The sequence below is a fragment of the Conger conger genome, chromosome 17 (assembly GCF_963514075.1).
Source record: "Conger conger chromosome 17, fConCon1.1, whole genome shotgun sequence".
NCBI lineage: Eukaryota > Metazoa > Chordata > Actinopteri > Anguilliformes > Congridae > Conger > Conger conger.
This window is the reverse complement of record NC_083776.1, coordinates 2471239-2483738: the sequence shown is the minus strand read 5'-3', so window position 1 is coordinate 2483738 and position 12500 is coordinate 2471239. Positions and strand designations below refer to the sequence as shown.

The following is a 12500-nucleotide window of genomic DNA, read 5'->3' as shown; positions in this document are numbered from 1 at the left end:
GAGCAAGCAATCAAGGGGTTTAAAATGCAAACACCATTGGGAATTGAATGCTACAGTATTAGAGTTATCAGATAATTTCTGTTGCTTTTGGTTGACTTATGGCTTATTGTAACGTTGTGTCGTTTCTTAAGGTTCACAGAAGATCCGTGTTTAGAAGACACGCGAATTCAAACTACCAGCTACAACGCTGCTTTCCACTATGCTGTATGCTGTATTAAAATAAACAAAGCAATACATAATTGCACAAATGTTGCACGGAATATTACAATACGCTGTATACATTCAATCCACAAGCTACAGTCATACAAGCAAGCAATCTGCGGCCATTTCAGAGGGTTAACAATTCAAACACCGCATGTAATTGAATGCTATAGTCCTAAGTAGTAGTAGTAAAATAATTTCTGTGTGTTTTAAATCTGTGCTGTTAGTTCACTTATTGCTTTTTCTATGGCGTTTCTTCATCCGTGTTAACTCGTTGACTCGCGAATTGACAGTACCGGCAAACCGAACTTCGCTTTCCACTATGCGCTCTCTACATAAAAATAAATAAAGCAAAACATTATCATTAGGCCATTATCCCTCGGATATTGAAAGCGAAAATGCCCTGCTTTCAGCGAAGAATGGACACGTTAATCTCACTACCACGATTGTCCCACGCCATATAAAATGAATTGGCATATAAAATGCAAGTTTACCGTTACATAAGAATATATAAAATTGTACAGCGACCTGCATTGGCATGAAAGTAAAATCATTAGACCAGCCGCCTATGGTAAAAAAAGACCCCGTGTTAATATACACAACCCCGTCTGTAACAAAGTTGTTAACAGCAGCATATACACAGATTTCATGCCAATCAAGCCTATCAGGCAGAAGCCATAGAAGAGGGATGAAAACAAGAACTGCGATGCTTTTTAAAAAATGACACACGATCGACCAGCATTGCCTGGACGTAAACTACAGGGATTTAAATACAGTTTTCTGCAACTGTGAGGTTACACTGCTCAATGTCAATGTAAGTGTAAATATTTAATTTGGCAATTAGGCTGACTTACTATGATCTGACTTACAATGTTGACATTTAACTATTGAGATGGCCAAAAATAAAGTTTGAAAATACAATTAAATTTCTCAGTAATCCAGTAAAAAAAAAAGAAGAAAAAAGATACGACCCCTGGCGGTCATACGCAGTATCGGTTAACCATTTAAAAAAATAGGATGGTAACCGTTTACTAAAACTGATCATTTGTCACATCCCTAACACACACACACACACACACACACACACTACATGTACTTCGTGTGTGTCTGTGTGTACATGCAATCACACACATAGTACATGTACAGTAGGTGAGTGCACACACAGATCCACACACACAGTATGTGTACAGGAGATGTGCTTGTGTCTCTTCCAATGCCAAAAACAAAAGCATGTCCTACAACGTTTCAGACCTACTCTTGGACGTAGGTGTAACCCAGTCCTGGAGGGCCGCAGTGTCTGCTGGGATTTGTGGTTTTCCCCCTTCAGTCAGAGGCCAATCATGGCCTTGAGAATGTGTGTGGGGTCTTTAGCCAATCAGAGACTTAAATGACTCCCTCGTGCTGAAACGCACTGAAAACCAGCAGACACTGTGGCCCTGCAGGACTGGAGTTTCACACCCCTGTTGTAGTCTGCATGAAGTGCATGGACTGTTATGGCAGGGGTACTCAATCTTACCCAGAAAGGGCAGGTGTGAGTGCAGGCTTTTGTTCCAAACAAGCAGTAACACCTGATTCTACAAATCAACCTGTGGTCTTTGCTCAGGACCCTGATCAGTAGATCAGTATCAGGTGTGTAGCTGCTTGGTTTGGGAAAAAAGGGCCTGCACCAACCGGCCCTTTATAGGTAAGATTGAGACCCTGCAGTACGGATAGGATGTGTGTGTGCTGTAGAGAGTGTGTGTGTGTGTGCTGTAGAGTGGGTGTGTCTGTATGCTGTAGAGTGTGTGTGTGTGTATACTGTAGTGTGTGTATGCTGTAAAGTGGGTGTGTGTGTATGCTGTAGAGTGTGTGCTGTTGCTGAGCGCGTGCGTGCGTGTGTGTGTGTGTGTGTGTGTGTGTGCTGTTGCTGAGCGTGTGTGTGTGTATAGTGTAGAGTGTGTGCTGTTGCTGAGCGTGTGTGTGTATAGTGTAGAGTGTGTGCTGTTGCTGAGCGCGTGTGTGTGTCTGAGTGTGTGTGTGCTGTTGCTGAGCGTGTGTGTGTGTGCGTGTGTGCTGTTGCAGAGCGTGTGTGTGTGCTGTTGCTGAGCGTGTGTGTGTGTGTGTGCTGTTGCTGAGCATGTGTGTGTGTGTGCTGTTGCTGAGCGTGTGTGTGTGTGTGCTGTTGCTGAGCGTGTGTGTGTGTGTGCTGTTGCTGAGCGTGTGTGTGTGTGTGCTGTTGCTGAGCGTGTGTGTGTGTGTGTGCTGTTGCTGAGCGTGTGTGTGTGTGTGTGTGTGTGTGTGTGTGCTGTTGCTGAGTGTGCGTGTGTGTGTGTATAGTGTAGAGTGTGTGCTGTTGCTGAGCGTGTCCTGTCCTGCAGACGGTGGGGGCGGCTCCAAGGCTCCGCGGGATGAGGATTTTGAGGGGGTGCCGTGGAACTGCGAGAGCTGCACCTTCCTCAACCACCCGGCGCTCAACCGCTGTGAGCAGTGTGAGATGCCCCGCTACACCTGAGCCCCGCCCGCCACACCTGCACCACGCCCTCTGCGTCTGAGCCCCGCCCTCTACACGAGCCACGCCCCTGCACCTGCACCAGGCTCTTACACACGAGCCACGCCTCCTTTCACACCTGAGTGACTTTCCCTATACCTGAGCCACTCCCTCTACCCCCTGAGCCACGCCCCCTTGTGCCTGAGCCACACCTCCTGCACCTGAACCAGGCTCTTACACACGAGCCACACCCCCTCTACACCTGAGCCACGCCCACCACGGACAGAGCGACGGACAGGTAGCCCCACGGAGCGCTGTCCCATCTCCCTGCTCCGCCCCCCGTGCTCGAACACTCACATTAAACACACGCCCGCCCCCCTGTGCTCGAACACTCACATTACACACACGCCCGCCCCCCTGTGCTCGAACACTCACATTACACACACGCCCGCCCCCCGTGCTCGAACACTCACATTAAACACACGCCCGCCCCCCTGTGCTCGAACACTCACATTAAACACACGCCCGCCCCCCTGTGCTCGAACACTCACATTAAACACACGCCCGCCCCCCTGATCCTGGCCTGTCCTCCCAGCTTCAGAGAGCAGATGCTAAGGAGAGTAATATAAAAACGGGAGGGGCCGGAAAGAAAGCAAGAGGAGGAGTCCTGAGGAGGCGTGGCCCTGGCTCCGAGAACGGAGGGGGGTGGTTCAGAGAAAATGGGAGAGTGGCTTAGAACTGGCAACCCCGTGGCGTGGTTCACAGGACGGACAACGTGGATGTGTTGGCCAGGTTGTGGAGGGGAGGGACCCCCCCCCATAGCCGAAAGAGACGGCGCTGTTTACGTGCCTGGTGTGCACTCACAAAATGGACGCCTCACGGCTGCCGGGACTCGCGTTAGAAACGGAGCGGCAGCCCCGGGGTCCAATGAGCCCTACACTGTACGCCGCTCTGCTCCGTGAGACGAAGAACACTAACAGACTCGCACACAAATATATACTATACCCCCTGCCGCTCCGCTTCGCACTCTACTCGACTCAGAAGCTGTCGTCCTGGTCCGAGGCTTTTCGTGAGAGTGAGAGAGAGTGAGAGAGAGTGAGAGAGAGTGAGAGAGAGTGAGAGAGAGTGAGAGAGCGTGAGAGAGCGTGAGAGAGCGTGAGAGAGCGTGAGAGAGCGTGAGAGAGCGTGAGAGAGCGTGAGAGAGCGTGAGAGAGTGTGAGAGAGAGTGAGAGAGCATGAGAGCGTGAAGCTACTGAAGCACCAGCTCTGTGTGGAGCCCTGTGCGTGAATGTGCGTATGAATATATCTGTACAAAACCTATATATACTTGTCCCTCAGTTCACGCCTACGAACAATTCAAAAAGCACTGCATCCGTCGTGAAATCAGGAACTATCTGATTTATCTGCTGTAATGTATTACGGACATGGACAAACTTAATGTATGCTTCCCATCGGCTGTGTTGGTGCCTGAAGACAAAATGGGGCTCGTTTAACCCATCCGACCCTATAGCACCTCAGCCTGACTGTAGAAATGTACCTTATAATGCTGGCTGTCAGTATTAGGGTGGTGTGCTATGGGGTCTGCACAGACTACTATAGGGGCGGAGGACGACCCTTTGATTGGTTTGGGTGTGGTATTAGTGTTTTTCTGGGTGGAGGTAATGAAACTAACCCGAAATCACCCCACCTGAAGCGGCCCTCTTGGGCCTCGGTCGGTGACAGTCGGTCCGATTTCGGTTTTGAGGTCATGAGTAGTATTGTAACAAGGTGTGTGCGCGTGTATGTGTGTGATTGTTTTTTTGTTTTTTTTTTTTGTTTTTTTTTCTGTTAATTTTAAAATCTTGAAAATTTTCTTACGGTCAGCACTATCCCTCAGGAACCCTGTGGAACTGTGGGTAATGGAGGGGTGAGAGGACGGGAGGGGTTTGTGTTCGGTGTCGCTGTGGGACCCCCCCCCCCAGGTTCCCCCCCCCTCTGCTGGGGCAGGAGCCAAACGTGGGGACAGCTCTTGCATTAACACAGCTGTGTGGAACAGAGCCATCAGTCAACCACCACCACCATCACCACCACCACTTTCAAAACCCTGTGAGATCGCAGTTTGCAGCCTGGTTTAGCATGTACATAATGTAATATATACGTCTAAATAAACATACCAGAAGTCTCCCTGTGCCATTTCTTTAAGGTTGCGAGCTGCTGCTCCTGTAAAAAACAGGACACTTGGTTATTTGATTTGTCATTTAGCTGACTCTTTTATCCAAAGTGACTTACAGTTGATTAGACTAAGCAGGGGACAATCCCCGCCTCGGAGCAATGCAGGGTTACGGGCCTTGCTCAAGGGCCCAACGGCTGTGCGGATCTTATTGTGGCCACACTGGGGCTTGACCTACCAACTTTCCGGGTCCCAGTCATGCACATTAGCCACTAGGCTACAGGCTGCCCATAGGTATGCTACTGTATCTGATGGAATGAGGGCATCAATCAGATCTGAGGTTGCTTAGTGAATAACTCTCGCCACAAAACACACAAACGGGAACAATGCAACACGAACACGTTAACGTAACTGCGTGCTTTATTGATATACACAGTAAAGCTATTTATATTACAGTAGTAAGGCATATATTTGGTGGCATTTGATATGTTTCGAAGGAAAATATGCAACGTGAGATTTTAAAATAAAGACAAATCATAATAGTGGGGTTAGAAATGAATATAGGAAATCTCTGAAAAATGTAAAACCTGTAACATGCTGTCACAATGAGTGTTGGTTTGATTCACTCATCTGAGTATACAGTAAAATTAATGCTTACATTTAGTGCTTTGATTAAATGTTTCCCCTTTCGAAGCAACCATAAAACAAAAACAAAATGGTTCTCACAGACGGGTACAGTGTATTAAAATAGTCAGTGTACTCAGATTCCATGTCTGTGAAACTTAACAAAAAGATAAAGCAAAATTATATAGAAATACAATGTTTCAACAAGAACACAAATGGATGGAAAGATACATGTAGTGTAGACATCGACTAAATTCCGTTGAGATGCTTTGAGATCAGGGATCAGCAACTCTCGGTCCTCGAGGGCTGAGAACTGCTGGTTTTCCACCCTCCCTTTAGCTGGGAGTCAGGAGTGAAGGCAGTCTGGCCAATCAGTAGCACTAATTACCCGGGAGAAAAGAGGACCAGGGCTGGATTTGGATTGGAGGGCCGGAGTTGATGATCCCTGCTTTCGATGGGAACATCACTGAAATCCCCCTCAGGTTAATGGAGAACTGAAGGAAACGCCAAACGTACGGAGTACCGAAAAAAACTGAGGTAGAACTTTCATGACTGGAAGAATGGGCAGGGTTCACTCTAGTCTTCCACGTGTCCATCTCTCAGTGTGCTTGGAAAAGACTCGATTCCACTAAAACAATCTCCTCTGTGACCAAAAAAACCCCAAACGCTGCTCCACATTCAAGCACAAGATTCGGTACGAGCTCATCGCCGATCTCACCGACGGATTTCAGACGCATCCGAAAAAGAACCAAGTCTCCCTTTCTCATCCTTGTAAAAACAATACATTATCGTCATTATAAAAATCTTTCAACAGGTTTTTCCAAAGATAGCACTTTGTAAAGTACCAAAACACAAAAAGGGAAAATATCTGATTGAACATTTTTTTTAGTGGGGAAAAACAAAAAAAAATGCTCTGCACCAACTCACTCAGGATCAGCTTACCCAACCGTCATGTGGAAACGGCAGGAACTGATTCCAGGTGAGTTAAAATACTGCTCGTCAAAATGGCGTGAAGCATTAGGAGACCGTGACGTTAAAGAAAGACCATGACTTGGGAGGATAATTTGGTAACGATATTGGTGGGGGTTTTATCTAAAGCAAGAAGAACAACACTGTTTAGGTGAACATTTCTTTCTCACACACAGCTGCTCACACACGCAGACACACAGCTATAAAGTTGCACAACAAATGCATTGCCTTTAAAAGATTTTTTTCATGTTTTTCATAAATAAATGTATGTCATATAAAGCATCCTTTAGTTTACAATCTTTTTAATTGTTACAAACTTTTTTTTTTGAACGATCTGAAATGTGCTCCATACAAAGAAACAGCAAATCATTTCACACATATTTCTGAAGTGTTTTTGTACAATTGCATAGAAGTGTAAAAACCTGCCTTTGTTAATAAAACAATTTTTAGACTTAAGAAACTACTGAATTCTACAAGTTTGTAACCATGATCTTTGACAAAAATAGATGTATTTTTCTCTTTGTAAAGGAGTCCAGTCCAGTTGTTGTGACTATAAAAGCATGCTGAGGGAGGTTACTCTGGGTCGTCCGTCATCACGCTGACCAGAGACTCCACAGCCCGGCCCAGATCATCCGCCATGTGGAACAGGCTGCCCACGCCCAGGCCTGGGGAGGAGAACAGAGCGTCACGCACGCACAAACACGCACACGCGCACACACACAGATACGGACACACACAGACACAAACACACACGGATACAAACACGCACACAGATACAGACACACACGTGCACACGCAAACACACACAGACACGCGCACGCACGCAGACGCACGCACGCACGCACACACACACACAGACACAAACACACACAGATACACACGTGCACACGCACACACACAGACACACGCACGCAGACGGACGCACGCACGCACACACACACACACACACACACACACACACACACACACAGATACAGACACACACGTGCACGGACACGCGCACGCACACACAAATCGGCTAAATACACACACGCATATTGCAATCTCTTTCTCACTCTCACACACAGTAAACACCCCAATCTCACAGATACACACTAAAACCAGAACCACACACAAGCCATTCACATAAAATCCAGCGCCCTTGTGTACCTAAGCCATCCAGGAGAGGCAGGGAGGGAGAGGGAGGGAGAGAGAGAGAGAGAGAGAGATTTTTCCACAACGGGTTTGAACCTTTCAGCCTGTACTGGACGCCCCCCTGTTTTCCTCTGACTCCCCAGAACAACCACCCTGCCACAAGCCTCACTGTATCCCACAAGGCCAATACACAGCCTGCCTTACTGACAACACTCAACACATTTAAGTGACAAACGCTGCTTGTGAATGCATCTGCAAGAAATGAAATGATTGCAAAACATAAAAATCGAACCGTTTCTTTATTGCTCTAGTTTTTTGTCCTTATGAAAGAGACCTCAGTCTCAAATGCATGTCCTGCATAAATAAAGGTTTTATAAAAATATTGAACGTGCATCTTGAGCATTAAAGCTAGATCGTCCTTGAACAAGAACACACCAAACTCACCATCATCACAATGAGCTCCATAACATTTGGAACAGAGATATACTTTTTCTTGATTTGGCACTGTATTGGACATTTTTCTATATGGTGAAACTAAAGTGTATATGTATTTGTCCCTAACATTAGGGAGCTCACTATACCAATCTCACACTTAAGTTGCTCAAATGAGGAACCTATTTATATTTAAATAATCTTTCTCCAATTTTTGGAAAAATCTGTACACCCTGGTCCTTGGTGTACAACTGCAACAAACTGCAACCGCAAGTCCACTGCATCTTAGACTGTTGTGCCACCACGGCTCCCAGAAATCTATTTATAAAGTGTAAGCATCTGTTTTTAGCAGGCTAGCTAGCTTGCTATCATCATTTGACTATTTATGTCTCGCGAGCATGGACAGTCACTTACAGGTGCTCTGCCCAGGGGTAAAAATCCAACTATGACCAGCTCGAAATTACCAGCTATCGGCTATTTCAAAACATAGCTTGAGCTGGACAAACCATGTTGAGCATGGAGCTGGTCTGAACTGGTCAACCAACTTCCAGCTGTTTCAAAACATAGCTTGAGCCATTTTTTTCAGCAGGGTGTGCTACCCATTAAAATGTATTAAAATCATCCTCCTCGGGACAAGCCGGACAAGCTGGACCACACGCAAGTCTAAAATCGTCAATTTAGTCTCCCTGAACCCCGAAAAACACGCAGGGACCCCACAGGTGGCCCGTCAGACCAGGGTCAAACGAGCTCCGATGGTGGAAAAGACCTGTTCTTAAAGGTACAATAGGTCATTTCTGACTTCTAATGGTTAAGAGAGGAATTGCAGAAACAAACACCTTCAAACCACAACACTGTTAATCCCTCCCCCTTCTCTGTGAATGTGCTGATGTTGAAACGCCCCCCCCCCCATGCCATTGGCTGTGGCAAGCAGAACCAATTTTCCACCAATGAGTTTGAATTATTGTACAGTTATAAAAATGTTTTGGTACAGAGTGTCGCTCCGTCAACTTCATATTTTCGAAACCCGAATTAAAGGACTACTAACACAGGGGTGTTAACAGAGGGTGAGTCAGCATGTCAGTGAGCCTTTTTCAATGATAGGAAGGGATTCCCCCTTGGTCTTCTATTGTACCTTTAAGTAGAAAGGAGAGAGAGAGAAAGAGACAGAGAGAGATATATGGAAGGTCGGAAGGAGAGAGGGATGATAGTGGAAGTGTGGCAGTGAGTAGCACCACTAACCTCTCACTGGTTTCCCCGTCGTCCTCCTTCAGTCCAGAGAACCAGGAGGACGGAGCAGAGGGGTGAAGAGAGAGAGAGAGGGGGAAAGGGAGAAGGTGGAATGAGAAAGCAAAAGAAAGAAAAATGTAGTGCCAATTCAGTAAGGAGGTAAATTCACTTTAAAGCAGAAGTGTGTGTGCATGTATGCGTGTGAACGTGAGTGTGTGCGTGTGTGTGCATGTATGTAAGTGTCTATGTGTGTGTATGTACGTGTGTCGGTGTGTGTGTGTGTGTGTGTGTGTGTGTGTGTGTGCGCGTATATGTGTGTGTGTGTGTGTGTGTGTGTGCGCGCATGTGCGTGTTGCGGGTTCTCACCCTGGCTGTGGGGGAAGGAGCTGTTGAGCTGCTCCATCACCTCCTCCAGGCCCGTGCTGACGTCCTGGGTGGGGCTGGCCAGTTCGTCCTCACCTGACAGGAAGTCATGGACATTATGGGCACGAATGGTCAAACAGCACAAGAGACTCATTAACCCTTCAAGGTGTAAGGTCACAAATATGTGATTAGAACCTTGTTCCTACTTTCCTCACATTTGGCACACCTGATTCTACTAATTGGCAACAGGACCTTTAGCCGTAGAATGAGGTGTGCTTTGCTGAGGTTGGAGTGGAAACCAACAGGACAATAGACCTCCAGGAACAGGGTTGCTGACCGCTGGATTAGAAAGTTCTTAACATTCACTACTGCCGTGCGTTTAAGAGTGCGAATGTTCGCAGCGAACTATGTTTGCAGAAAACGGTTGCTATTAAACGATTTTAAATTGAACATTCCCCATTTAGTTGGTCCAACAATGTCAGCTAGCTGATTCTTGCTTACCTGTGATTTATTTTCAAAGGTAAGAACAAATATTATATTGTTTAAAGTGTATTATAACAGCCAAATAGTTGTCAACTTTTTTTTCTCTTGGCGATCAGCAGCCATTTCGACTTTTCAGACTGTTAGCTAACGTTAGCTTACGTTTGCAGTCTTTAACGTACATCTGGTAATTAAAATCAATGAAGTTCTCGAACACAGACTAAGAATTTAACAAACCAAAATAAATAAATAACCTACTCTTCAAAGGGTTAACTAAGGTTTCAACTTCAGATAGACACATCATTATCACACTATAAAACACTTTCTCAGCATCAGTAATCAGCATTTAGGTTCGGAGCAGATTTAAATAAGGAATTAAACCAGCAGCGAAATGTCATTTTAGCCAAAATGAGTCGTATTAGCCAAAGCCAGTCATGATGGCGAAGACATGTAACCAGTAGTTTGGGCGAGTAAAATGTAAAGGAAACAAAGAAGATTGTAATATTGTATTGCATGTTAGCCGATTGGGATTGGTACCGGGCAGCTAGTTAGCCATGTTTTACATAATGATGAGATTAAAAGCTTTTTAGCTGTTTGTTAGCTCTGTGAAAAAAAGAGGCTCACTTGTTAGCAAACTCAACTGCTTAAGCAGCTAGCAAACTAATGAAGTGCACACAAAGGCATTAAGGGCTGGCTTTCCAGACATGGATTAAGCCTTGTTGCAGACTAAAATAAGAATTCAATAAAGATCTCCACTGAAAGAAAAAGTTTTTATGGCAGGATTAGGTTTAATCCATGTCTGGGAAACCAGCCCTAAATGATTTACATACACTGCCTTAGAGAGGACCGTCTGCGATTGTATCTTGAGAGGGCGTTACACTCAAGAGTCAAACAAACCTGGAACCAGGAGTACAACACAGACCCTGCATGTTGGTGGTAATATTTCTGATGCTCTCATTGGCAAACCCCCCCCCACTGTATTTCTTAGCTCTGATTAACCCAAATTCACAAAAAATAAAAACAAGTCTGACTTTTTAGCAAGGGTATACGCATCCTTCAATATCATGTTTTTTTTGGGTGTAAAAGTCGATCGTGGGATGTCCTAAAGATTATAATAATAATCCACTGAAGGGCTCGAGTACTACGGCCAATCATCTCGTGACCCTGGAAAACTAAGGTGCTGTCAGCATTTCCCACAGATTCCCACAATCCTTTCACACTCTGTGTGTTTGCGCACGGCTTGCGGACCCCCCTGTGTAAACCGGCTCGACAGAACAGCCATTGTGAGGAACCTTTAGTGTCAACACGTCACAACCCTCTCAGATCATCTCGGAATCTGGCACAAACCTCCCCCACACAGGGCGCTAACACAGCACCGAGAGGGAGAACAAGCAGCGAAACACTACGAGCAAGTCTCCATTTAGGAAGAATATTTTTAAAAAAAATGCAGAGTTTTAAATCAACAAAACAGACCCTGTCCTTGACTCTTGGTTAATAAAGGCCGTCTGTTGTTGATAACCACCTTCCTGATACACGGTTGCGATTGTTTGCTTTTGTGAAGCCGGGTTACGCAAAGAAACCCTGGGTATGTTAACTCTTTCAGTCCCCAGCCCAATATGAAGTGGTTCTTTCTTTGGTTGAGAAAATTTAGTAGCGTTTTAAATAGGGGCTGCGCCAGAGTTAGCGTTAGCGTTGAGCTTCCATCATTACACGCCCCGCAGGGCTCAGTGTGAGACGCTGTGCTAGCGTTAGCGTTAGCATTACGGGGCGACATGGCTCAGGCAGTAAGAGCAGTCGGAGGGTTGCCGGTTCGTTCCCCCGCCCGGGCTGTGTCGAAGTGTCCCTGAGCAAGACACCTAACCCCTAAATGCTCCTGACGAGCTGGTTGGCACCTTGCATGGCAGCCAATCGCCGTTGGTGAGTGTGTGTATGAATGGGTGAATGAGAAGCATCAATTGTACAGCGCTTTGGATAAAGGCGCTCTATAAATGCCAACCATATAGCATTAGCGTTAGCATTAGCATTAGCGTTAGCATTAGCGTTAGCATTAGCGTTAGCGCGGCGGGCTCACCCATGGTGTCGGTGGTCTGGCTGGCAGCCACGCGCAGGAGGGGCAGGCTGCTGTCGGAGCGCTGGGAGGACGTGGAGGGGGAGGACAGGGCCGTGCCGTTCAGCTTGGGGTCCGTCTGTGGCTGGGACAGAGACGCTGCCATGCTTACCATCTCAAACCGCGTCGCACACTTAAATCACCGAACTCACAGATAAACACTGGAGTCACGACCATTCCCGATCTGTGTCTGGCCTGTGTGTCTGTCTGCAACCCGTATGTATGTCTGTGTACTTGTCTGTAATCTGGCTGTGTGTCTGTCTGTAATCCGCGCCTCTCTCTCTCTGTCCCCCAGCGTGTCTCTCTCTGTCCCCCCAGCGTGTCTCTCTCTCTGTGCCCCAGTGCGT

At 46.4% G+C, this 12500-nt stretch overlaps 2 protein-coding genes across 3 annotated transcripts in view; one reads left to right on the top strand and one right to left on the bottom strand.

Moving 5' to 3' along the window:
• Positions 1-4829, top strand: part of tab3 (TGF-beta activated kinase 1 (MAP3K7) binding protein 3) — a 19381-nt gene extending 14552 nt beyond the window's left edge. For both annotated transcript variants that reach the window (XM_061227182.1, XM_061227181.1), the window contains exon 7: positions 2559-4829. In XM_061227182.1, the coding sequence (XP_061083166.1) occupies positions 2559-2692 (134 nt within the window). In that variant the 3' untranslated portion in view covers positions 2693-4829. The remainder of the gene's footprint in view (positions 1-2558) is intronic.
• Positions 4830-5219: 390 nt separating this feature from the next.
• The window catches only part of LOC133116647 (dystrophin-like), a 177690-nt gene continuing 170409 nt past the window's right edge, over positions 5220-12500 (bottom strand). The window contains 3 exon segments of the mRNA XM_061226466.1: positions 5220-7075; positions 9570-9662; positions 12118-12238. Of these exon segments, the coding sequence (XP_061082450.1) occupies positions 6984-7075; positions 9570-9662; positions 12118-12238 (306 nt within the window). The 3' untranslated portion in view covers positions 5220-6983.